This window comes from Athalia rosae, chromosome 2 (assembly GCF_917208135.1).
Source record: "Athalia rosae chromosome 2, iyAthRosa1.1, whole genome shotgun sequence".
In the NCBI taxonomy this organism is placed as follows: Eukaryota; Metazoa; Arthropoda; class Insecta; order Hymenoptera; family Athaliidae; genus Athalia; species Athalia rosae.
Window position 1 is genome coordinate 17274202 of NC_064027.1, and position 24605 is coordinate 17298806.

Consider the following 24605-nt stretch of genomic DNA (forward strand, 5'->3'; position numbering starts at 1 on the left):
CAGGATTACACTGATTGATAAAGATATGAAGTGTACATTAAACAATTTTCAAAAACGAGGAATTTAATTGTGAATAAATTAACTGCTCTTTGCTCTAAAGCTGGATATTCAATGGAATTTTATTGATTTTCCTAAATCTAACAGTCCCACTAACTTTAGTCGGATGGGTGTGATTCTAAAATTCTGAAATACAGATTTTGGAGTAAGCGGATGTAAACTATAGTCTCAATGACTTTTCGCATATTCGCACAGTATCAAAGATGATATGAAAATGAAAAATTGAGACATATTGGTGGAAGGTTGTCAGAAAATTTTAATGAGAAGATCTATGAGTGTTGAATGAAAAACTTAACGAGAGCTTGACTAAAAATTTGTGTTTGAATTCAATTTGGTCAGCTTCAAAAACCGCGCCACGAATAACTCGTCAAGTCTAGCGACAATAATTCCACTAGAAATAAGTTTTCAGCAGTGCTGTAGGAGGCAGTGCGCACCAACGAATGGTCTGAATCGTTGGTGCCTACTGCGCAGCGGTGAACCAACTTCAGTTTACAGATAAGTTTACAATCGAGGGAGGTGATTAGAGTGTTGATATTATTTGAGGGATTTATTATGGAATAACATAGTTGGTAAGAATCCATCAGAACCCGAATGAATCGTCCGAAAAACGGATTATTTCATATTAAAAAGTAACTCATCTTTCAGGACCCTCGGTAATTGACACTTAAGTTGTAAGTCCGGTGAGCTCACTGGCAACCCCTGGGTGGGGTCTGCTGTCATCACGAAACACAAAACCGACATTGAGCACATGAACTATGAGGATTTATACCTGAACTAACATTGAAAATAACAGTAACATAACATGGCACGACCGATCGTTCCGAGTCAACAAAAGTTGGCTGAAAAACTTGCCATTCTAAACGATAGGGGCATTGGAATGCTAACACGAATTTATAATATTAAAAAAGCATGCGGCGACGCCAAATCAAAACCTGCATTTCTGTCAGATAAAACTCTGGAGTCTGCGATCAAATACATTATCAGACGATTCCCTAATATTGATATCAAGGGATTGGCAGCAATCACAAATCTTCGAAATGAGATCATCAAATCTCTCTCGTTGTATTACTATACATTTGTGGATCTCTTGGACTTTAAAGACAATGTATGTGAGCTACTAACTACGATGGATGCATGCGGGGTTCACTTGGACATCACAATAAATTTTGACCTAACCAAAGGCTACCTGGATCTTGTGATTACCTATGTGAGTCTAATGATTCTACTGTCCCGTGTCGAGGATCGCAAAGCTGTTTTGGGGCTGTTTAATGCAGCCCACGAGATGGTGCATAGCCAATCAGATCCTAGCTTTCCAAGATTAGGTCAGATGATTATGGACTATGATGTGCCGCTGAAAAAATTGTCCGAAGAGTTTGTGCCACATGGTAAATTATTGATAAACGCACTGATGTCTCTATGGCCAATCTATCCAGGGAGGAATTTATCTGCTGATACCTGGAGAGCAGATCAAAAGCTCAGCCTCGTTGGAAGCCCTGGGCAGCTGTTGAAAGCGGCTGTAACGGAAACAATGTCTTGTGAAACCTTGAGCTTGGACAGATTAGAAAGGTGGGTTGTCCTTGGTTTCACTCTGTGTCATACCGTTCTGAATCAGGAACAACCTGGCAAGCTTTGGACCACAGCTCTAGAATCAGGATGGGTTCTGGCTCTTTTTCGAGATGAAGTTATCTACATACATCAATACATTCAATCTTTCTTCGAGAGCATGAAGGGTTATAGCAAGCGAGTATCAGAGGTCAAAGATTGCTATAATCAAGCTGTCCAGAAGGCTGGGCATAGGCATAGAGAACGACGAAAATTTTTGAGAACAGCTTTGAAGGAATTAGGATTGATATTATCAGATCATCCTGGTTTATTGGGCCCAAAGGCACTGCTCGTTTTCATGGGCTTGTCTCATGCTAGAGATGAAGTATTGTGGCTTTTGCGACACGGTGACAATCCACCGATTCAAGGAAAAGGAAAGGGTCGAGGAGGTGATGATCTCGTCGACAGACAACTACCAGAGCTGCTCTTTCATTGTGAAGAACTACGTGCCCTAGTTAGAAAATATTCACAAGTTTTGCAGCGATACTACGTTCAATTTTTGTCTGGCTTTGATGCCCCTGCACTGCATCAAATGATACAGAATTTACCTGTATGTCCGGAAGATGAGGGTGCTATTCTCAGTGACATGTGCTCATCTATTGCTAGTTTAACTGTGAAGCAAGTAGAAGATAATGAGCTGTTTGATTTTCGAGCATTTAGACTTGACTGGTTCAGGTTGCAAGCATACATGTCTGTCGCTAAATGCAATATGAATCTCGCGGATAACAGAGAACTGGCTTCATTTATGGATGGAGTTATTTTTCACACAAAAATGGTAGACAACTTAGATGAGATGTTGGTAGAAACATCTGATCTATCGATATTTTGCTTCTACAGTAAGATATTCGAGGACCAATTCCACATGTGTTTAGAGTTCCCTGCTCAAAATCGATATATTGTCGCTTTTCCATTAATGTGCAGCCATTTCCAAAGCTGCACTCATGAACTGTGTCCTGAGGAACGACACCATATTAGAGAAAGAAGTCTATCCGTTGTCAACATGTTTCTAGATGAAATGGCCAAGGAAGCTAAGAATATAATCACCATCATATGTGAGGAACAATGCAACATGTCCGACAAACTTTTACCAAAACACTGTGCTGTACAAATTTCGCAAGTGGTTAACAGAAAGAAGAAAGATAAAAATAAGAAGAACTTGTATGAAGTTCACAAGCCTGGCATTGAAAGCTACAGAAAAACTCGTGAGGAACTAACAACAATGGACAAACTTCACATGGCTCTTACAGAATTATGCTTTGCTATAAATTCCTGCCCTACCATTAATGTCTGGGAGTACACTTTTGCTCCAAGAGAATATTTGCACCAACATTTAGAGACGCGATTTGCCAAAGCCTTGGTCGGCATGGTAATGTTTAATGCAGACACTAGTGTCATTGCTAAACCTTCTGAGTTATTCGTCAGTGTGAGGGCATACATGAATGTATTACAAACTGTTGAAAATTACGTCCATATCGATATAACCAGAGTATTTAATAATGCCTTATTACAACAAACACAACAATTCGATAGTCATGGAGATAAGACTATTGCTTCATTGTACATGCAGTGGTATTCTGAAGTATTGTTAAGGCGAGTGAGTGCTGGAAACATTTGCTATTCTGGAAATCAAAGAGCATTTGTTAGTCTGACAGCAGAGAGTGCAACACCCTTCAACGCAGAAGAGTTCTCAGATATCAATGAACTCCGAGCATTGGCTGAACTCATTGGACCTTATGGAATGAAAATGTTGAATGAAACCTTGATGTGGCATATTGCCAGTCAAGTACAAGAACTGAAAAAGTTGGTTGCAGGCAACAAAGATGTTCTAGTTGCTTTGAGGACAAATTTTGACAAGCCAGAAGTTATGAAAGAACAATTTAAAAGGTTGCAACAAGTCGACAATGTTCTGCAGAGAGTGACAATTGTTGGAGTAATTTTGAGTTTCAGACAATTGGCGCAGGCTGCTTTAGTCGATGTTCTGGAAGAACGAATTCCATTCCTACTTAGTTCTATCTTAGATTTTCGTCATCATTTGCCTTCGAGTGATCCAATGAGAGTTGTTTCCGAAATGACGTCCGCTGCTGGACTCACATGCAAAGTTGATCCAACTTTAGCTGCAGCGCTCAGGAGTCAGAAGGCCGAAGCAGATGAGGACGAACATCTTCTAGTTTGTCTATTAATGGTATTTGTTGCAGTTTCAATCCCAAAGTTAGCTCGGAACGAGAATTCATTTTACAGAGCATCGCTAGAAGGCCATTCGAACAACATACATTGCATGGCCACTGCAATAAATAATATATTTGGTGCACTTTTCACAATCTGTGGAAAAAATGATATTGAGGATAGAATGAAAGAATTCTTAGCTCTAGCATCATCCAGTCTCCTGAGACTAGGACAAGAAGCAGACAAAGAGGCAACGAAAAATAGGGAATCAGTTTACCTCCTGCTAGATCAGATCGTGCAGGAGTCACCATTTCTGACAATGGATTTGTTAGAGAGCTGTTTTCCCTATGCGCTGATACGTAATGCGTATCATGACGTTTATAAAATAGGCCATGCCCAACAATAAGGAATTACGCGTAAAAATAGATGGAAACTATATCACAATTTCGTTAATTATCTGAGCTCTTCCTCGATGCGAAACAATTTATTTATACTTAAGTTATTTGGTATAAGTGAAGAGCATGTTACACGTTTCTTGAAAACTGATTATTCTCAAATTAACCATCCTTAGATTGTAATGCATACTTCGTAACGATTATAGATTATACGTAGCGGTAATTACAACAAACAAAGCTGGCCATACAAGAAATATTTTTTATTTTATACATTGCTGTACCATGTAAATCAAAGTAACCATTACCAAGATCTTGTATGGCTCGAATAAGTTTGTACTGTATATGGAATATTGCTTGTCCGTATCTCTTGATAGAGAATCTAGAATTATGAAGAAGTAGATATAACAAACGCGAAACGTTCTCCATTTATATTTGCGAATCGCGTATCATTGTCATAATGCATCATTACTCCATAATCGAAATATTCAAACGTTTCCGAAGTATCCTTATTATTCCTCAGTACAAATCATCCGTTTTTAATACTGCATCATATCGATTTCTTACGTTGTTATAAGCATACGTATACAAATTTAGGTATATTTAGTATCATAAAAGAGGCAGGAAAAAAATGAATATTCTAGCTGGCATTTGATTTAATTGTAAATCTTAACTATTCCATGATAGTTTTTGTATAGCAAATAAAATGAATCATCACTGTACAATTGCACAGATCATTCCGCAAGAGAAAGTGAAATACTTTAATTCGAACGAAATTTATGCAATTCTATGAACAATTGCAGGTTTCGTCTGTTTAATTTTTCACCTGACCTGACTGGTGAGACATAATTTTCAGCCAAATTCCAAATATTTTCTCCAAAGATCGACAGATATCAGCCCCAGCGTTATAGATAAAGCGTAAGAAAAACTTCAGGCACAGATTAGGGGCTAGTAGAACCCTGTTCTGTGCTTCAGGTATCAGAGAAAAAGATTTCCTGAACATAAACTCTAGTATGATTAAGTTCGAGCATTGAGAAGAGATACCCTATCTAGTCTCAAAGGTTCGAGATTCCCAAACCATAAAATCTAATATGATTAAGTTCGGACAAAAATAAGGACACTGAGTTTTCATTTGTTGGGCAGACTAGCTCGCCCGAACGAAGCTTTCAAAGGGCTCATGAACTATAATCTCGAAACATAAAAAACGTTGTTATTGGTATGTCGCTTGTTGCCTGTATTTCACATCAATTGACGCTACTATGAATGCTATAAATATCCATTCTATTAATGTCAACTAGAAAAGATTAATTCGTTCAGCAAAGCATTCCTAGTATCTGAGTAACTATAGCGAAGTATAGTTACTCAGATCTATGATCCTTGTATACATATGATCGTTGAGTGTAGATACACTCAACGGTACGGTCATTGAGAATAGATAACGCATGTACGGCGACACTAGCGCTAGAAAAGTCAGGATCTCTCATAGGAAACCGAAAACAAGTTGTAAAAAAACTTCAACTGCTGGATGACGCATGAGCCATGAACGGGAATCGTGGTGCCCATGGCACAGAAGTGCCCATGGTTAGCTAGTCTCCGACCGGTTGTCCGTCTTCGGAGACGTGTTTGCTTCGATTACGAATATGCAGAGCGACTCGGGCTGTTGACGGATAACCTTGGAAAATCCATCACGAGATGATAACTCGAATCGAGGAAGTGCAAATTATCCTTTGATACTTGCGTTAAGTTTAGCAAACCAACGTCTAGTCATATTTATTACACGACCCAAATATTTACACGTGAGTACCGTATTTCTTTGGAAATTGACTTCATGAACTATAAATACACTCTGCCGACTTATGACTAACAATAAACTATTTCGTTTGCATATAAATTGCTTCCTGGGCACTGCCTGCTCTTTTTTACTAAAGGCAGCTGATAGCTACTGATTGTCAATGCGATTTACTGCTATGCTGGGTATTAATGCAGATCATTTTCCTTATTCAATGGTGGGTCCCATTTTATCAATATAATCATTCCATCTTGTTGATTGCTGCATATTTGCCAGATGTCATTTGAAAGCTAACCTTACCATTACTACTATTCAATGTCTAGGAAATTCTCTAGTTCTTCCCCAACATTTTGCCTCTTCCTGAAACCCTATTGTCGCAATTGAATTGTATGCATTATATTACATATATTTGTGTGTCTCTATGCTTGTGTATATTATCACTCCACTTTCTTCATCTATATATCATCATTTAAATTAATGATATGTTTCTATATAAATGTATTTCTGTAAAAGCATTATAGAAATTATGGACCTATGTCGAAGCGGTGGAGAGCCTGTTTACGTGGGTATGGATGATAGTCAAGGAGATGCCAGTCAAAAAATGATTGCTCTTGAGCAGCAAAATCGCTCTGTACCATTGGTCAGTTCAGTTCCTTTCTCTTATTGTATTTAAAAAAGCCTACCTTTAATCCAAATACTAAAGGAACAGGTATTCAAGGTTCAGAAAACTGTTGATCACTTGCCAATATGTGAAAGATCAGAGAGTTTAAAAAATTTATTTTCTGCACAGGAAGTCATTATACCAAATTGCAATGGTGACAAAGAACTCCCTGACTTTGTACTAGCATATGTAGATCAGGAGCCAAATAATGTTGCCAGGAGAAAGACCTTTGAGCAAAATTTACTGGATCAGGGGCTTCGACTAGAGTACGAGCAAAACCAAAACTTATGTTTTGTCAAAATATATTCAACTCAGGTATTTTGCAATCCACAACTATCAACCATCGAATGAGCTTATTCAGTATTACCGATTAAACTTTATTAGTATATTGAATGAATTACTATGTCTACACCTGAACTTAAGGTTTGATTAGGTAGAGTACAGTGGTGACTCGTAAATCAACACATACACAACTTTGCTTAACTTGCGTAGTAAAAGGGCTGCTTAGACTAACCGAGATTGAAAACTTTTTTATTCAGGAGGTGTTGTGCAGATATTGTGACATTATGAAACTGCGTATGCCAATAAAACAGACTGCTGAAGAAAGAGCTTTGACACAAGAACCTACAGATATATTTGATGATGCACGTTCTTATTTCGCGCAAGTCTTCCACTTTGCAACATTAGATCGTGCAAAATTTCCATCCCGTAAATACCAACTGGCTGCTGAATTTTCCAGAGATAAGGCTTATTTGTAAGCATGTCTTGTGTTTACAATAACTACGGATTTCATCTTCCAGCTTTGTGAATTCTCATATGATGGAAATAATTTTATCAACATTATACCAAATTTCTGAAGTCTTCTTTTCATTTTAAGGTTCGATATCGAGGCTGAAAACTTTTTTCCTTGGGGTATACGAAGTATGATAGTAGATTTTATTCTAGCACGACAAGCTGAGGGTATTCATACTCTGCTGAATGATGGAGTTTATGCAGCAGCTTACCCGTTACACGATGTAAGTAGGAAGAACTTATTGAGATAATCAAAGTTCCTGATTATGACCTTGTAACTTTTGTCTTCCATTTATTTAGGGTACCTATAAACAATCAGGATCCGTTAGGGCGTTGCTTCATCAAGAGTGGGGTGCTACACGTAAATGGATAAAGTTACAGCCGCTTGACACCATCAAAGATTACTTTGGAGTGAATTTTGCTCTGTACTTTGCTTGGCTTGGGTTTTATACATATATGCTTATCCCTGCCAGCATAGCTGGCCTGTTATGTTTTTTTTATGGTGAGAAAATCAATTGATCTATTCGGTGTTAACAGCACTGGGTTATAGAAAAATGAGCGCATGATTGATTCTATTTCAATTTAACTTGACCATAGGATGGATTACTCTGAGTTCAAACGAGTTAGCGCGAGAAGCTTGTAATCCCAACGCCCAAAATATTGTGATGTGTCCTCAGTGTGATAAAACTTGTGACTATTGGCGATTAAGCGAAACATGCTTATTGGCAACATTGACCCACCTGTTTGATAACCCGGCAACTCCAATATTCGCCGTTTTCATGTCATTTTGGGCAACGTTGTATCTTGAATTGTGGAAACGACGGTCTGCAGAATTAAGTCATCGATGGGGTTTGATTGAGTGGGACCAAACTGCAGAACATCCTCGGCCAGGATATCTGGCGCTTCTTGCTAAAGCTACCTTTTTTAACATTAAGCAAAAGGTATGTAACATGTTAAATGCATTCTCATACCATGTTGCATAATTCGGTTATTGATCTACTAGGTCTTCTGAGAAAGCGCCGTTAATTTCCTAAATTTTTATAGATACGATTCTGTTGAATAGGTGAATACAGTAACGCGGCTACGCGAGCCTTACGTCAGTTTCTGGAAGGTCCGAGTTCCAGCAACATTATTTAGTTTCTCAGTGGTTCTTTTATTGACATGTACTGCGGTGGCCGCGGTTTTTGCTGTAGTCCTTTACCGCATGTCAATGATTACCAGCACCTCACTGTTTGGCCATGAGGTAGATTCCACCAGCTACAAGACTCTTGCTTTACCAGCCATTGCAGCTGTCATGAATCTGGTAATTCATCAACCATTTATCTCCAATGCCTGAAAGTATAAAAATCAATTACATGTAATTTTTTTGAATGTGGGAATGTGATGCATAATCGCAGTATATAGTGAAAGAATAGAAAATTACCGAATGTTGCGATTTGTAGGTGTGCATTTTAGCTCTCAATTATTTGTATGATTGGGTAGCAGTATACTTGACAGAGATAGAATTCTTAAGGACTCAAGCAGAATTTGACGACAGCCTTACATTGAAAGTTTACCTCTTCCAATTTGTGAACTACTACGCTTCGATTTTTTACATAGCCTTCCTGAAGGGCAAGTTTGTTGGATACCCTAAGAAGTATAATCGCATCTTCGGCTACCGGTATTTATTGTCTATTTTGATTGCAATTATTTTTGTACAATATTTTAGTCATGGCTCCAATTGTTTCATAATGTGTCATTTTAAACTAGGCAGGAAGAATGCAGCCCTGGAGGATGCTTGATGGAACTTTGTATACAATTAGGGATTATAATGGTTGGAAAACAAGCATTATCTACAGCATTGGAAATGGTTCTCCCAATATTAATGAAGTGGTGGGCTTTATTTCGAATCCATACAGGTCTTAAACAAAAGGATCCCATTCCTCCGAGAAATCAGTGGATACGAGATTTCAAACTTCTCGATTGGGGTGAGTAAATTAGTAACGATCGCTTGAAATGTTACTCGCATATAGCTTGGTGAGATACCGTAGCGTATTACTTAGCTCCTAGTTGTGGTAGTAAACATCTTTCATTCTTCATTAGGTACACGGGGATTGTATGATGAATATTTAGAGGTGGTAATTCAATTTGGGTTCACAACTCTCTTTGTGGTAGCATTTCCGTTGGCACCTTTCTTTGCTCTGGCTAATAACGTTTTAGAAATGCGTCTAGACGCAACAAAATTCCTACGGCATTATAGACGACCAGTACCTAAGCGTGCACGTGATATCGGAATTTGGAGTCGCATACTTGATACAATTGCACGTATTTCTGTTACTACTAGCGTAAGTATAGTTCATAGGCTTATCTTTTGTTAAATCGAACACTATTCTAACTTCGATTTAGCCGTTTTAGTTTCTTTTTTGTTGTTGTTGTAATCGACTGTTTTTTGTTGTTCCATTTACAGGCATTTATAATAGCATTTTCGTCCAACTTCATACCCAGATATGTATATATGGTGGTAGTCAGCCGAGACAAGTCAGATACAGGATTCCTAAATCACACTCTTGCCTATTTCAACCCAGCAGACTTTGAAAATGGGACTGCTCCACTGACCAGTGTGTTTGAAAACGTAACGGAATGCCGATACGCAGAATATCGGAATCCTTATTGGGACCCTGAGCTTCCTTACAAACGGCCACCAATTTACTGGCATATTCTGGCTGCAAGATTAGCTTTCGTAGTGGTTTTCCAGGTAACTATAAATATTTCTGTTTATCTCTAAGAATCACCAATGGTATCCACCAATGGTGATTATATCAACTCGCTTTGTACAACTGGTTTATTTTGCTGAATGCCTGATTTGTGATAGAATGTAGTTGGTTTGCTGACAATGAGTGTGCAGTGGTGCCTATCAGGCGCTCCTCGGAAATTACGTGACCGTATAAAACGTGAAGCTTTTTTGGCGGAAGAGCTAATTATTAGAAAAGAAGCTGCGCGTGCCAGGGATTATCTTGAAGGACAGCAATTAGATCGAACAACTTCTGTACTTGACAATGGCCACGGAATCCACAGAAGATCAACTTTCCGCGAGGACACATCTTTGTGATAACATAATACATATCGTCTGCAACCTATCAAGTGAATCTCTTAATTAAAAATTTGATATTAACATATCTTCCTATCGGAAAAATAGCAGGGTGCTAATTTTTCAACAATGATCATCGATTCACATTGATATTTATAGTTAGTAGCAAATTTAAAAACATTAGGTGATTTCACTTTTTAAATATAGTTGAGAACACCTCATCAAGAAGTGTAAGGTCTAGAGAACGAACAAATTATGTAATGATATTTGGTAACGTATTACCTGTACGATTTTAGTGTTTATACAGTGTCTTAACTATTCGATATGTCATATTCATTTTCATGTATGAAATATCGTTTGCATTTAATATTTTGTATACGAGGATAATGACTGTTCAACTTCCATTTAGTTCGTCAGTCCTCAGAAGGTATTCGCTTATCAATCGAATAAACTTGCGAGAGATTACGTAACTTTCAATGCATGCAAGTATTTTGCGTTAAGTCATCAGTAATTATTTACCGAGGAACGCGGAAGGCGGGCATGATCGCAGGATCTACTAGATCGTACGGGTTCTGAATGGTTCGTTCGACTCGGTTTACTTGTCAGATGCGTGGGATCGGATAAGATTTTTTTATGGACGCTGGATTTGTTGACGTTGCTTACCGTAAGCTTATTTTCATATTCTTGATAATTATGCAAAAATTGAAAGTCCTTGATCTGTTCATTTTTCTAATAACTTGAGTGGGTAATTATATTACTCATATCAATTCGATGCCAGAGAAAAAATTCTCTGGACTTTGACTCAAAAAATCAAGCAATTTCCAGCGTTAATGACCTTCGCTTTTCCAAATTGTCAAGCTTCAGTTATCGTATCTCCTACAAAGTAACTTAATGATCTATACGTTCAGATTTGTGATAACATAACATCTTTACGTTTGTCCGAATAGATAACATTTCTCCCCATCTCAGTCAGAATCAAGAGGCGGTCGATCGAAATACATCTCCAACGAATAAAAATATCACGATTTATTTTTTTATTCAGAAACTATATGTAAATCATCAAGCAAGTTGTGCTCGAGCGAACCTAATAATTATTCACTTGCTCGTTTATTATTCCTTTATGAATCACGTGCTCACGACCGATGACTAATAACCGCTGGGCTTAAAATGAATACAAGGTGCGTAAATACGCGTCGTGGCAGTTGAAGAAAAAGGCAGAGGAGATAGAAAATTTCTTCAAAATGTTTTGATAGCAATATGTGACGTTCAATTATTATTATTTTGAACTACAGGTCTTTGACCCCATACGGATGCGATCTTTGTTGGTGTACATTATTCTTTAACAACGGACGGTACATCGGTATGCAATGAACCCGATTCGACTTTCGCGATTCGTATAACAAAAAAAATCCGAAGTCATTTCGAATCCGCGACTCTTCAACATACCAAATTCACCTAATACGAGTTTTAGATTCAGTGATAATGTTCTATCGAACTTGGTCAGGTTCCTATTCTCTGAATTCTTTCGAAGGTTTCTGGGTAAGAAAAAAAAATTAGATGAAATATACTATCAATGTGGTTAAGATGGGGTCCCTCGTGTGTCCTTGCCAGCTTTATTCAAGACACAATCGAGTAGATATCGAGGTAGCCTTTACTTCTGTCGTCTCCATTGGATCAGAACACGGAGTACATTTCGCAACTATTATTTGTGTCATGAAAGTAATTGTGGAACGTTTGACGTCTGTTTACATCGTTGATCCCGCCTTAAACCACAAGCTCCCTTGATATTCAGGTTTATTCCAGCCAAAACGTGTAATACATCCGAATTCTACCGATGTTCGGTATTGATGAATCTGAATGAAAACTAGAAACAGCAAATAAAATTTGTTCACTTATGACTCCATTCACAGTTGGATGAGATCAGATTACTCGATATCCAAAGTGCAGTTCTCGTTACATCCAAACATCAAAAATTTGGAAATTAAGAACTTTGTCAAGAGATCATGATTCCTTCGATGAACGAAAGAGCATGACGGCCCAGCTAAAAAATGGCTCATTCTTATGGCTTGAAAGGGTTCCTGATATCCAAGCCCTTTCAAGTACGTAATGAAATTATATAATATGCTTACAACTCGAGTCAAAAATTAGTTTACAATGTTGAAACACGGCCATCAATGTTACGAATAGTCGTTTCATTATTTGATCCGGGCGATCGGTAAATTGTCTATAAAAATTATATGCTTCAAGTGAGAATCCGGGAAGAGAAGGTCGCGAAGACTGCCTTCTCTCGTTGCCAATTGCGATGCGCATCCTTATATGTGTGTATATAGTCCCACCGATTTTGCCGACACACATATGTATAAGAAACGGCGATGAAACCGATTGTGCTTCTTCTGCACCGATTAAAAACGAGCACCAGTCGAGGAACAGGATCAGTCCGGTCAAGGGCACCCAGGTCATGGTGCGAATCGAGAACCTTGAGCCGATCACGAGTACGATAATTTCACCTAAAATGACCGGGGGCATGGTCAAACGGTAAATCGACCCACGCAGCGTTTGTTACCGTGAGAAAATCACGTCAAATGCACCAGATTTTCTGCATACCGAGCCGGAACACGAACGATTCTAATTGACAAATTGCAAAAACTAGAAATAAGCCCATACTGATAATCAAAATTAATGACCAGTTTCGTCTACGATGAAAAAGAATAGCGATCAAAGAGATCTTCATCCGATCAAGGATAGATTAGTGCTGATTTTCTATTGATGGGTGTAGCCCATTGATCGTCGATGTTACGTGAAAAGACAGAACCGATCATCTCGAAAATTAAACTCTTAAACTGAAGATGTAATCATTCATCAGATTGCGCAGAAATTATCATGAAAGTACCATTCTTCCATGAGTCAAAACGAGCTTTCGGTACATAACTGTGATTTTTTTCATTTTCTAAATCGGAAGCTTAGTGCAAACGAATCTTACAAGCGTCACGATTCGTTTACTCAACACATGTGTTTCAGTGCAAGAAGTATACGAGTTCATGGTCCGCGCTTATCGCGCTGCTCTACAAGCACAAACCATTAGGAAACATCGGAGATAATATTTGACTCATCACAACTGCAACTATAATCCCATATCTGTATAACTACAATGCCATACAGTATGCTCATAGGATCTGTTTGTTCGTAGGTGGAAATGATATCGTTCATTGTTGTGCACGTAACGTACGATCGCTCGAGTGTAATTATATGTATATTGTATACGTATTGAACGATTCACCGAGTAATTATAAAACGCAATCGGATGCATGATGACGTTGGAAAGCTCGAAAAGAGGCTATGGATATGTACGGATCATATAGCCACGTGACGTTTCTTTCTTTATTTTTTATGAACAAGTTGACCTTTACTTCTATTTACACATTCAGTTTAATTTAAATTTATAAAAATTATTTTATAGCAAAATTTTCATGGGACCTTTTAGTGGCGATATAAATCAAATTTATTTGATTACCTACGGATTTTAACGATCAATTTATGAGACCGTCAGTCGACCGACGAAGTCATTCGTACGACGGTTGATTAAATTGGAATGCAGGAGAACAGTGTTCGGTACGTATGAGGGTGTAAAAGAGCATCGAGTGGAATGCTTGTTTTGCCATATATCAACTTATGTTATAATTTTATCGAATTTCTTAAGGACATAAGCTTGGCCCAAGGGATCCCCAGAGATTACTCAGTGTCTATGTTGTCTTCCCCTTTGCGAGACGGTAGCTTGATAAAAAAAAAAGAAACAAGAATGAGCATGTCGAGGGTCAAACGTGACGCACAACCCAGTTGGCGAATTCGGTGGTGGCAAATTCGGCATACAAAGATAGCTCGTATCAGGGTAGATACGTCTATACCTACAATTTAAGGGTCGACCATTTATTTGCGATTCGCCTTGCGTCAATTTGTTTATTGTAAGAGAAGATTGCGTCAAATAGCCAACAGAATCGCACTTGTTGATTTTAATATTCGACATAAAAGTCGAAGAATGCAAATCTCTCCAAGTTTTAGTACACAAACACGAAATTAATTTAAATAATAACCAGTTAATATGCGTGATAGCTGAAATAAATCCTACAAAACGGTTCTATTTTTTTTCTCTTTAAATCTTATCTGGTATTACTAGTAAATGCGAAAAATTCCGTGACAGTTCTACGAAAAAGTAATCAACCGCTACCGACGCGACGATCTTGCAAATTTATTATTTATTTTTTTCAAATTGGACGTGTTAAAGCGATTTATAGATAGATTCAAATGTATTAAAAAAAAAAAAAAAAATGAAACAAAAAGAAAATGCAATCAGCACTTGGCGGTGGCCGTGTGTCAGATATATTAATCACCAAACATAATACCTGTTCCAGTTTTCGACCACCAATCGAACACTCGTTATTTTACCACCGATCCATTTGAATGCCGCTGTCTACAAAGTCATTTATTTTTACGCGTGTTGCTCTTGCGAAATTCGTGTCAAACGGCACTTGCGAAATCTGATCGTGTAAACCGCATATATGTATGCATATACCAACGTACAAGTACAAGTGTAGCATGTATGAGGCAAAGGTTATAAACAAACATGTAGTTGATCCAACAGGTACGAATCAACAGATGTAAAAATACGCTCGATCATACATAATCTATCGGCGATTGTTGGAATAACTACCCACCTGCGACATTTACAATCGATGCTACGCCCTCCAGCATAAAATCTGAACTTTTCAACCACGTATTGTGAATTTACATACATCATAGATTTTGTTGCATCGGAGAAGATTGAATAATTGTACAGTTTGAATCTTCGAAAGTTTGAAAATGCATAAAATCATAGATATTGATAGAATTATGTATCGTAGAAAAGAAATTACAGCTGCAGGTCGACATAATGTCATGTGGGTAATAGTCTGCCGTTTCAAATGTATAAAGTGCCTCAATATTCATCGAACCCTTAATCGTCCGATTATGTCGTTAGATATTACGATGTCCATTTTCGATCGGCAAGGCGTATCGGGTCACAACCCCTTCCATCGTAATACATATGTAGTATACGAGCACGTGCTGGATGCTTCATATAATAATAATAATATTTAATAGAAGTACTCGCACAGTATAACCATAGATATATCTATGGTATAACAGAACTGAGAATTCTTACTGCAAAGTTTCTGCGCCCGATGGAAAAAATGTGAGAGAAAAAAAAAAAAAAACTAATAAAAAAAAATCGCAGACTACGGTACGTAACTTGATTGTCAGGAGCTTTTCACTCGGCGGGTCATATTGAGTTACATTTATGCACATAAACGTAGCCATACAGCTGATCAGTTACGTCACAATATGCGTTAGGCATGTGACAATCGTTGAGTGACGTCCAAGCATTTGTAATGTTGTAAGTCGAGTTAATTTGAGTTTAGAAAATTGCCCGCCTTCCGGCGAAACGGGTTGCGATCCACGCATGCGTCGAAATATTCGAATTTCCCGTACTTCTCCGAGCGAGCCCGAGCCTTCTTATTGCCGAAGTCTCGTTTGTGAGATGTTATCTGCAAGGGCGGATTCGACATCGGCAAGGCTCGGGGTCGATCGTAGATCGCGAAATTCGAATATTTCGACGCATGCGTGGATCGCAACCCGTTTCGCCTGAATCTCACAATCAGTATAGGAGGAATTAGATGGAACTAGTCTGCAATTATAGATTACGATGTATTTTGTTCTATCACGTGTTGAAAATTTCACCGAATCTCATAACGCTCGTTATAGTTCGTTTTACCGAACATAAAATACGTATATATATGTATACTGAAAAATGAGCGAAAAAAAAGGAGTGGCTTTATTGCGCAACATGTTATGATATGTACAACGGAATAATTCAAGGCAACCGTTAATCGAAATGACAAGAAGCGCTGTTTGATTATTCAAAAAGGTTGTTCGACCTCTTTCCACCGGAGATAGTGCAAATTACCCATACCTAACTGTAATGATGGAGAATTTTTCGCGAGGAATACACGAACCACATAAACGATACGCAATACCGACCTACGCTATGCAAAACACACCGCAGAATGTCGCGACTCGTGCGTGCTCCGAACTATCCAGAACCGTTGGGTTCGCCAAATACCTTCGTACACGCGTTATTTATTACTGCATCGCACATCACGACATTGGCTCAGATGCAAATGAAACGTTGCATTGAAACGTCTTTCTCGAAAAAATAAATAACGCAAGTACCAACCGAATTTATGCAATGCCACGTCGAGCCAGCGTATCATATTATGTATGTGAGCGCGTAATATAAATTCATTAAAGTGCAGCAGAAATTTTTTTTTTTTTTCAATATCCATGATATCCCTTGGGTATTCGAAGCATGTGCAGCGACACGACTTCGTAAAGGTGCATTTGTTTCGAGAGCATTAAGAAACCAAAAAAAAATGATTTTGTCGTCGCTATATTTATACATACCAAAATATCCACCGACGATAAAAATTAGTCGAATATTTTCGGAGCAAGAATCGAAAAAAATAAATTTCGGTACGAATCGCAAAGTATTTAGATATAATACATAAAAGTTGAGTTGTAAATTGGGTGGTATACGAGTTTCAGCACAGGTGCTAATGGCGCCTCTTTTAGTAAATAATTCTAAAACGGTCAGACTTAGTAGTTTAAATTTATTACAGGTGTACATTAAATCACGTTAAGCACATATTTGCCGTGAAAAGACCGAGGGGTATTGGAGAACCATTTCGCGCCGTGTGTATACATTAAATACGTACTCTCACCGCGTTGCACGTTTATAAACAAGCCACGCCGTCCGTATGCTGCATGTGAACGTAAATGTAATACGGGTATTTAAAAGACTCACTTTTCCTGCTTTATATATCGGCTTGCATCACAGCGCTACACGGCCGCACGTTGGCGACGAATCGTCTCGTACCCCAACGGCCCGGTCGGACTGCCTCTGTACACACGCGATAGCGAATCGCGATCGTTCCGAGAGAACGGGTGAGAGTCAATGGGATCCGACCGAAGGAGAGAGCTGACAGACGTACGGTCGTTGCGGGTTTCAAAGTTGACGTACCTAGCCGACGACCGGCGACCGGTCGAACGACGGTACGGACGTTGTTGCGACGGATCGCGTTGACGGGCACGTTCTTGCACCTGATCTTTATGAGTGGCCAGGTTCCTCCGAGGATCTGGGTCATTGTCGAAAGCAAGGCTCGCACCGTCCCCCGGTAAACGCGGAAACGACGGTACAAACGACCACCCGCTCTACGGACGATACAAAATTCCGTCAATTAACATTCTCGGGGTATAGTACGCCAACTTTTACCCGCGCTTACGTGGGTGATTTTGACTCGACTTTTCGCTGATTTTTTTTTGCACGATATCGCGGTTTGCAGTTTCAGCTACATATAACATACGATTCGCCGATCGCATCGTGAAATCCGAATCGGCCTTTCAATTAAACCTGAAGAAGTACTGCTGTTGAGAGGTGGATTATAAACGCTGTAACTGCTAACCACCGGGCCATTAGTATAACCAGCTCTTTAATGCGGCGGGACGCCAAAGGACACCTTCGAATCCCCGATATTTATCCGGTCTTTATAGTTATTACCGATCCCCTCAAGTACGCTCGAAACCCAGCGACGCTTTTCGGATTAAAATGAAATTATGAAATTTTGTCGCAAGTAAACCACTCTCGTGTTTCATATATTTTTGAAAATTAACCTAACTGACTATCAAATATCCTCGATCCAGAGGTTGTGTTTTATAAGATTGTTCCAAATTGCTGTCGCGATGCAGCGTCGATGTCGCGAAGAAATGACGAAAATTGAGATTTGATCAAATCCCTGAAATAAATGATCAATTCACGTCGGGATTGAAAGCTCGTTGATAATACCGCAGCCGTCACCCGACCAATCCTTACCGTACAAAGTAATCGATATAGTTATTATATGGCCATGGTGATTCGCTTACGCAAGACGACACGATGAGCCTTTTTATCATGCGGATCACACTTTTCTCGTTTCAACGCGAAATGGGATTCCGTGGAAGAGAAACAGAAGGAGCCTCCTGGGCGTGGTGAAAGGTGCGAGCGGATTTGGGCCGCGAATCCTTAGTCCGGCTCGTTTCCGAAGATTCTCGGATCCCTCGGCTAACGCGGTTCTGATTCCACCGAATTTATCCTGCTGAGTTTCGTAATCATCCGCAGACCGCCCTGTAAGTTGCTTACGCGATATTCCGAGAATTTTATTTTTTACTCTCGATTTATCTGGTTATACCGCGTTAAAATTTCCGCTCCCAAGTGGCCACTGTCGTTCAAATTGTTCACGTACGCTGTGTCGGTCATTTCTACTTCGGAGAATATTATATACCTTTTTTCGCAGATAACGCGCCTCCGTATACCCGTGTAATATACATAGTTCCAAATTTAGTTTACCGGGACAAACTTGTCTTTGGTTCATCGTCAAATCTCGAATCTGAATATTCGACTTACGTAACACATTAAATTCTCTCACGTGCGTTAGAACCCGGTTGGTTTAAAACGTATAATCTCGTCGAAAGAACTACATTCCACGAACACACATGACTCGGATATGTGTGTTGTTACTTTTGAATACGTCTGTCATAAGCAATTAGTGAAACAACTTGTCAAAATGTAAAAGCAACAACCGAGAAAGCCCCGACACGAATCCTCGCGGTTATAGCTCAGATTAAAAAACCGCCACAACCACGTTTGCCCTCCCAATATATCGGAGACGGAATACACGCCATACCCATACCGTTACATTTCGAATGATCGCCATTTTTTTTTTTTTATTTTCACTCATTTTTTCATGCACTGTACGTTAATAATTTTCGCACGGTTTGTTTTAGTCGATACCTGGATGTAGACTTCGTGCCTTCGTACAAGGAAACAAAATATCGTGCACACCTCACTTCGAATTCTTAACCCGAGTTCTCAATTAATCTCAGGGTGATCTGTTGACGATGCGCAGATGTAATTTTGAGAGAATTCATCGACATTTGTCTCCGATTAATTTCCCTAAATATTCCCTAAAATAATCAGCATTATAGAGATGATGAAAATAAAAATTAGAAAAAAAAATCGACAAATAAACAACCACGATAACATATATCGACGTAAATCGGCACATGTAGTGCGCCAACTATTATACAGGTGTGAAAAATCGAAGGCTCGATCTGCAGAGCATATGTGCTATAGATATCCTATGGACTCGGGTTGAAAGCGAGGCGATTATTTGAAGTGCCCTTGGTAGAAAGGTGAAATCTAGCGGCAGACGAAGAGCGTGCAAACGATATTGAACATGGACAGATGTGTTCCGAGCAAGCGTATAGCTGCACGCCCGACATAGTCCAATATGGAAAGCAATTATCTTAATTATCTTCGAGGCCTCTAACTCGTTGGCTACTTCGTTACGGACCAAGTCAGTCGATGTGAGCAAAAATGAGCTGTGCTCACGAATAACTGTGCCTCGCATGCCCGCGCTGCATATTCATCTGCATATATTCACTTATCCACTTGCGTACTAACAATAATAATATACGATGATACACATATCTAATATATACACACACGATGTTTTCGCTGGATTCTTCTTCGCGAACGCCTTTCGCAATGTCGGTACATTTGCGACCGTACCGGTGCACCACGCTGCAATACACACGTACGGATGTGCACCTCAGACTGCATCTAGACCGAAACCCGAGGCGTTGTTTTTCCATTTTTTATTCATCCCGACGCGACGGAGTAGTTTGTCACTTTTTCTACCAGTATCCGTGGCCCTTTGAAAGTAGATTTAATTCGCTCCAATCCGCCGATTTGCGTATATACAGTTTTTCTGATTAGGTTCTCGCACACCTCTTGTTCTTTTTATTTTGATTTCATGTCGTTGCAGTTGATAAAATGTATAATCGAATGGAGAACAATTTTTCGCAATTCACTCACGTTTCGTTGAGATGCGTTGGCTCGCCAATAAAAATGCAAAGCGACGATTATTCATAGTTCTTCGCGTATATGTATATGGTTTTTCCATTTCACATGAAATCGGTAAATTACATCGTTTGAATAATACGCACTGCGGAGGTCAATTCGTTGACTCACTACATGGAAGCTCGATAACGTGGAAATGATAATTGGGGTGAAGGTACAGCGCATGTGGCGGTCGTTTGAATTCCGTGACCTTATGACCCTTGGCTCAGTATTTTCCTATAACTTTCAACGTGCAACGTCTTACATTTGTACAGAAATATTCGATCGCGATGTACGCGGAAAAAGACGTACCCGTACCCCTTCCGCTTCGGTCGAACCCGATATTTCCGGTCTTGAAGTTCCATAATAGATTTCCCTTATGCAGTTTTGAAACCTTTTGGAACCGGTATGGATCGAATAACCCGGTAGACTCCGATGTTGATTCCGATGAATTAAGAGACGGAAAGTGAGATAGGCTTGGATATAAACACCGATCATTGGCTCAGACCGTGTGCGGGCAACTCCTCCTCGAGGACGTCCAGTTTCTCGCATCGACGCCGACGAGCGCAACCTCCGATTATGACAGGATTATATTAATATATTCGTCGTATTCGCCGTACCGCCGGATTAGAGCCGGCGATCATTTCTCTGCTAATGAGCGCTTCGGCTGTCGAATCGAAAACAAAATTTGCCGGCGTACGTTAAAAAAAAAAAAAAAAACGAAAATCGTCGGAAAAGTATGCTGGCGCGTTGAAAATCCGAGCGTTAATTCTTATCGCGCGGTTTGTACGTGTCGATCGGTTTATATTCTCTCGAAGCAATATGGCGGCTCGGTTTCGCGCTGTTCGCTGGGTGGCCCTCGCTCCGCGGCGATATTTTTTATGCAAACTCCGGACCTTCGGCTCGCCGCATTATATCCTCGTTTGTTGTGTAAAGCCGGAGGAAGTTGTCACAGTTTAGATAGCGCGGTGACAGGATCTAGAAAGTCGGATATTGAATTTCGTTACGTTACATCTCGATTACGCGTTCAACAATTAAATATACGAACGGCATATCGCGCGCGGTATAACATATAATAGAACTTGGCAGAGTCGCGAGCGTTGCAGAGACGACGAGTCGATTATAGGCGAATTAAAATCATCGTCGTAATAACCGTACGATTATCTAGCGTCGCTATTTTGTATTCCTCATCCGCGTCATTCGCGTATATACGTATGTATATAGAAAAATCGAAAGTGTCATGTCACTGCGTCGTTATAATCGTTCGGTAACCGATTTCTTCCATAATCGATATCCCGTTGTTCCAAGAAAAGCAATATTAGGACCGATCTGGTAGTCGATTTATCTCCAAACTATGAATTAATTAACCTATACAGAAACAATGAACGCGAATGTCGTAGGTATACCTATGGCCTATCATCGTGGCGCTGCTAACGAACGTTGTTTCTAATTGCAAATTACTGGGGCATAGCAAAAATATGCCTGTTCGCGGTCTCATTGGCCAACTTTCGTAATGCCTATAACATGCAAGCGTCTACCTTGTATATACTTAGGATATAATTTATGCAGAAACTATGAATATACTATAAATCAACTATTGGATCACTCTCGACCAACGATTTGCCCTGATTTTCTTTTTTTTTTTTTTGACAACCAATCACCTCACGAATCTTATATAGGCGTAAACAAAATTTTTAGGCGCGTTTACTCAATCGAGTGAGAAAAAAAATTCCGCGCTGATCCGCCGCTCCGAACCTTCCAAGATCTCTAAATGGATACAGACGACGGCATTTGAGAGCGGTGTTTCGGTCCTCGGGCAGTCGATTCTTTCCTCGCGGGAAGTCGCCAATTCAGACGATTACGCGGGGAACTCTTTGATCTCGCAAGCGTAAATTGTATGATGCCCAGCAGAAGACGTGTAGTTCCCTCTCCGAGGGATATATACGGAGGCAAGAAGTCGCTTCGCTCATTTCTCGTTCCATCGACAGTTATTGTCCCCGTGCAAGTCTCTTAATTGGCAGAGTTTTTTTTTTTTATCGCATCCGATCAATTATCGGTCCGTAAAAAATTTTTCGCCGCATCAACCCACGACAACATCGCGGCGAGCTGCGCCCGCGCTCCGGATAATTTTTTTCAAAATCGCATTTCAAAGTACACGATTTATCGACCGTACGTGACAACGGTTGACCAAGGTCAAGGATACTCCACTTCCGGGTGCGCGTTGGCGTCCGCCGTACGATCGGTACCGCACCGTACCGCGGTCCCGCGTCAAAACGCACCCTCGGTGACCTTCGCCAGAAGTCCGCGTTTCGCGACGGCAGCTTTGGTTCCTACTCGTCCGGAGAACGTGAACAGCGACGAGCGGGCTGTTCGCGGCGATATCGTATCGCTTGTCCGATATGTCAATATGTCATTACAGATTCGTCGTACACGTTCGCTTTGCAAATGAGTACGATTGTTCAGGAACACCTCGGACGACCGCTGTGAGGATTCCCCCCAATTTTCGGTACGAAAGCTCGCTCTTCGGCTCCGCTCGTACGGCCGTCGAAAGGAAGTCGACGTAAGACCGGATGCGAAGGGTGTCCGTTCTCCGAGGTGGAGGCCTCGATCGTCCTCGAGGAGGTGTGCGAAAACGGTGGCGGAGTCGCAGGTCCGAAAGTATACTCCGTCGCCGTATCCCCGGGAAGTCGAACGACACCATACGCGTTCGCTACGACAAAGAGTGGGTCTTGCGAGAAAAGAGATAGGTAACGAACGAAGGAGAGAAAAATAGAGAGGGAGAGAGAGAGAGAGAGAGCCATCGGAGATGTGAAAAGAAAGAGAGTGAGACGATTGGGGTACGAGGGGGGAGGGCGGGAGGGAGTTCCGTGGCAACATGGCGACGGGAAAGTAAGCTGCCCGCTAGTGACTGAGTGACCCACACACAGTCACCGTCGTCACATACCGTTCTCTACAATCTGCTGTAAGCACGCCACGATAAAGTCTAAACTGGCAGTGTTCAAGTGCGCTTGCTCAGTGGTGCTGCTCGCGACCTCGTGACCGCTGCTGAGCCCGCGTTTCGCTCAAAAATTGGGCCCTGCCGCCGAACGGTGAGAAAGAGAAAAAAAAAGCCAAAAGACCACACGAAGAGGAGACGAAGAGGAGCCGAAGATCCACCCGAGGACCCGGAGACTCGAAGCGCCGAAAGAGCGGGGTACGGTGCGGAGGCGAGTTTTGTTCGTTCGCGCGTAACCGACACCGAACAGTGTAAAAACATTTACCTTATTCATAAACATCCGAACACCATGGACCTACCTGGTTCGCCTTAACCGAACGACGAGCTACGAACGGTGTACCCGATGTGTGTTCAATTGATTCTTACTTCGTTGAAAATTACGGAGGAGATAACGAGCCGTTGGAGATGTAACGTACGGAGGGATATCGAGGAAGACGCTTCGTTATTACCTGGTGCAGATCCAATTTAGAAAGCACAAACAGGACTGCAGCGGCGATCACGGATCATCCGCGCCCTCCCATACGTCGCCGCCACCGCCGCCGCCGCCCCCCTGCAATTCCTTCAGTTTAACTCTGACAACGCTACCGTGCGGTGCTAATTGGAGAATATTAAGCGGTGTCCGACGCACGTCCCACCGCCTACCGTTCGGATATACATTTCGAAAATATTTTCGGAAGCGAGAATTTTATTTTTCTCGATTGTTGTTTTTTTTTTTTGATTTTTTTAAATTTTTTTTTTTTTTTCGTACATATTTCGGTTCCATTTAAATCGAAACTACCGTCGCCGCGAGAGTATATATGTAGACACACTGGAATCGATGTGCGAGTTCCAGGACGCCGGGTATCCACCGACTTTCTAAACTTCGAACATCGTTCGGTTAACTGGCGAGATAAGGTGCTACGAAATACGCCACCAAGATGGGTTGACAATCGTTTCGATCGCCCTTGACTCGAGATATATTTTACCTCCTATGCAATAGATACGGATTGAGTTGAATAACGTCGACGATCTGTACCAATTAATAAACCACACGCCGAAGTATCGTTCATCCGAGATTAACGAG

The 24605-nt window shown here is 40.5% G+C and overlaps 2 protein-coding genes and 1 long non-coding RNA gene across 9 annotated transcripts; 2 read left to right on the plus strand and 1 right to left on the minus strand.

Moving 5' to 3' along the window:
* The first annotated feature begins 475 nt into the window (after positions 1 to 475).
* Positions 476 to 4936, plus strand: LOC105692122 (membrane-associated protein Hem). The gene is made up of 2 exons (XM_012411130.3): positions 476 to 626; positions 703 to 4936. The coding sequence occupies exon 2, from the start codon at positions 860 to 862 to the stop codon at positions 4226 to 4228; it is 3369 nt and encodes a 1122-aa protein (XP_012266553.1). The 5' UTR covers positions 476 to 626; positions 703 to 859; the 3' UTR covers positions 4229 to 4936.
* Positions 4937 to 5071: 135 nt separating this feature from the next.
* LOC105692123 (anoctamin-4-like) lies at positions 5072 to 10993 on the plus strand. 3 transcript variants are annotated; one of them, XM_020855874.2, is made up of 14 exons: positions 5072 to 6010; positions 6143 to 6220; positions 6517 to 6643; positions 6794 to 6979; positions 7204 to 7418; positions 7542 to 7680; positions 7757 to 7958; positions 8054 to 8397; positions 8520 to 8759; positions 8899 to 9116; positions 9206 to 9423; positions 9539 to 9780; positions 9903 to 10190; positions 10308 to 10993. In XM_020855874.2, the coding sequence occupies exons 2-14, from the start codon at positions 6195 to 6197 to the stop codon at positions 10542 to 10544; spliced, it is 2682 nt and encodes an 893-aa protein (XP_020711533.2). In that variant the 5' UTR covers positions 5072 to 6010; positions 6143 to 6194; the 3' UTR covers positions 10545 to 10993. The 3 variants fall into 3 exon arrangements, with proteins under 3 accessions (XP_020711533.2, XP_012266554.2, XP_012266555.2); XM_012411131.3 differs by having other exon boundaries at positions 6147 to 6220; XM_012411132.3 differs by lacking the exon at positions 6143 to 6220.
* Positions 7625 to 24235, minus strand: LOC110117365. Of its 5 annotated transcripts, XR_007276988.1 has the most exons (6): positions 23842 to 23943; positions 20860 to 21118; positions 17416 to 20790; positions 8553 to 8788; positions 8197 to 8375; positions 7625 to 7761 (listed from the first exon to the last, which is right to left on the minus strand). It is a non-coding gene; the product is annotated as an uncharacterized LOC110117365 (long non-coding RNA). The 5 variants fall into 5 exon arrangements; XR_002306005.2 differs by having other exon boundaries at positions 8197 to 8788; positions 17416 to 20784; XR_007276990.1 differs by lacking the exon at positions 17416 to 20790 and having other exon boundaries at positions 8197 to 8788; positions 23842 to 24235.
* Positions 24236 to 24605: the final 370 nt, after the last annotated feature.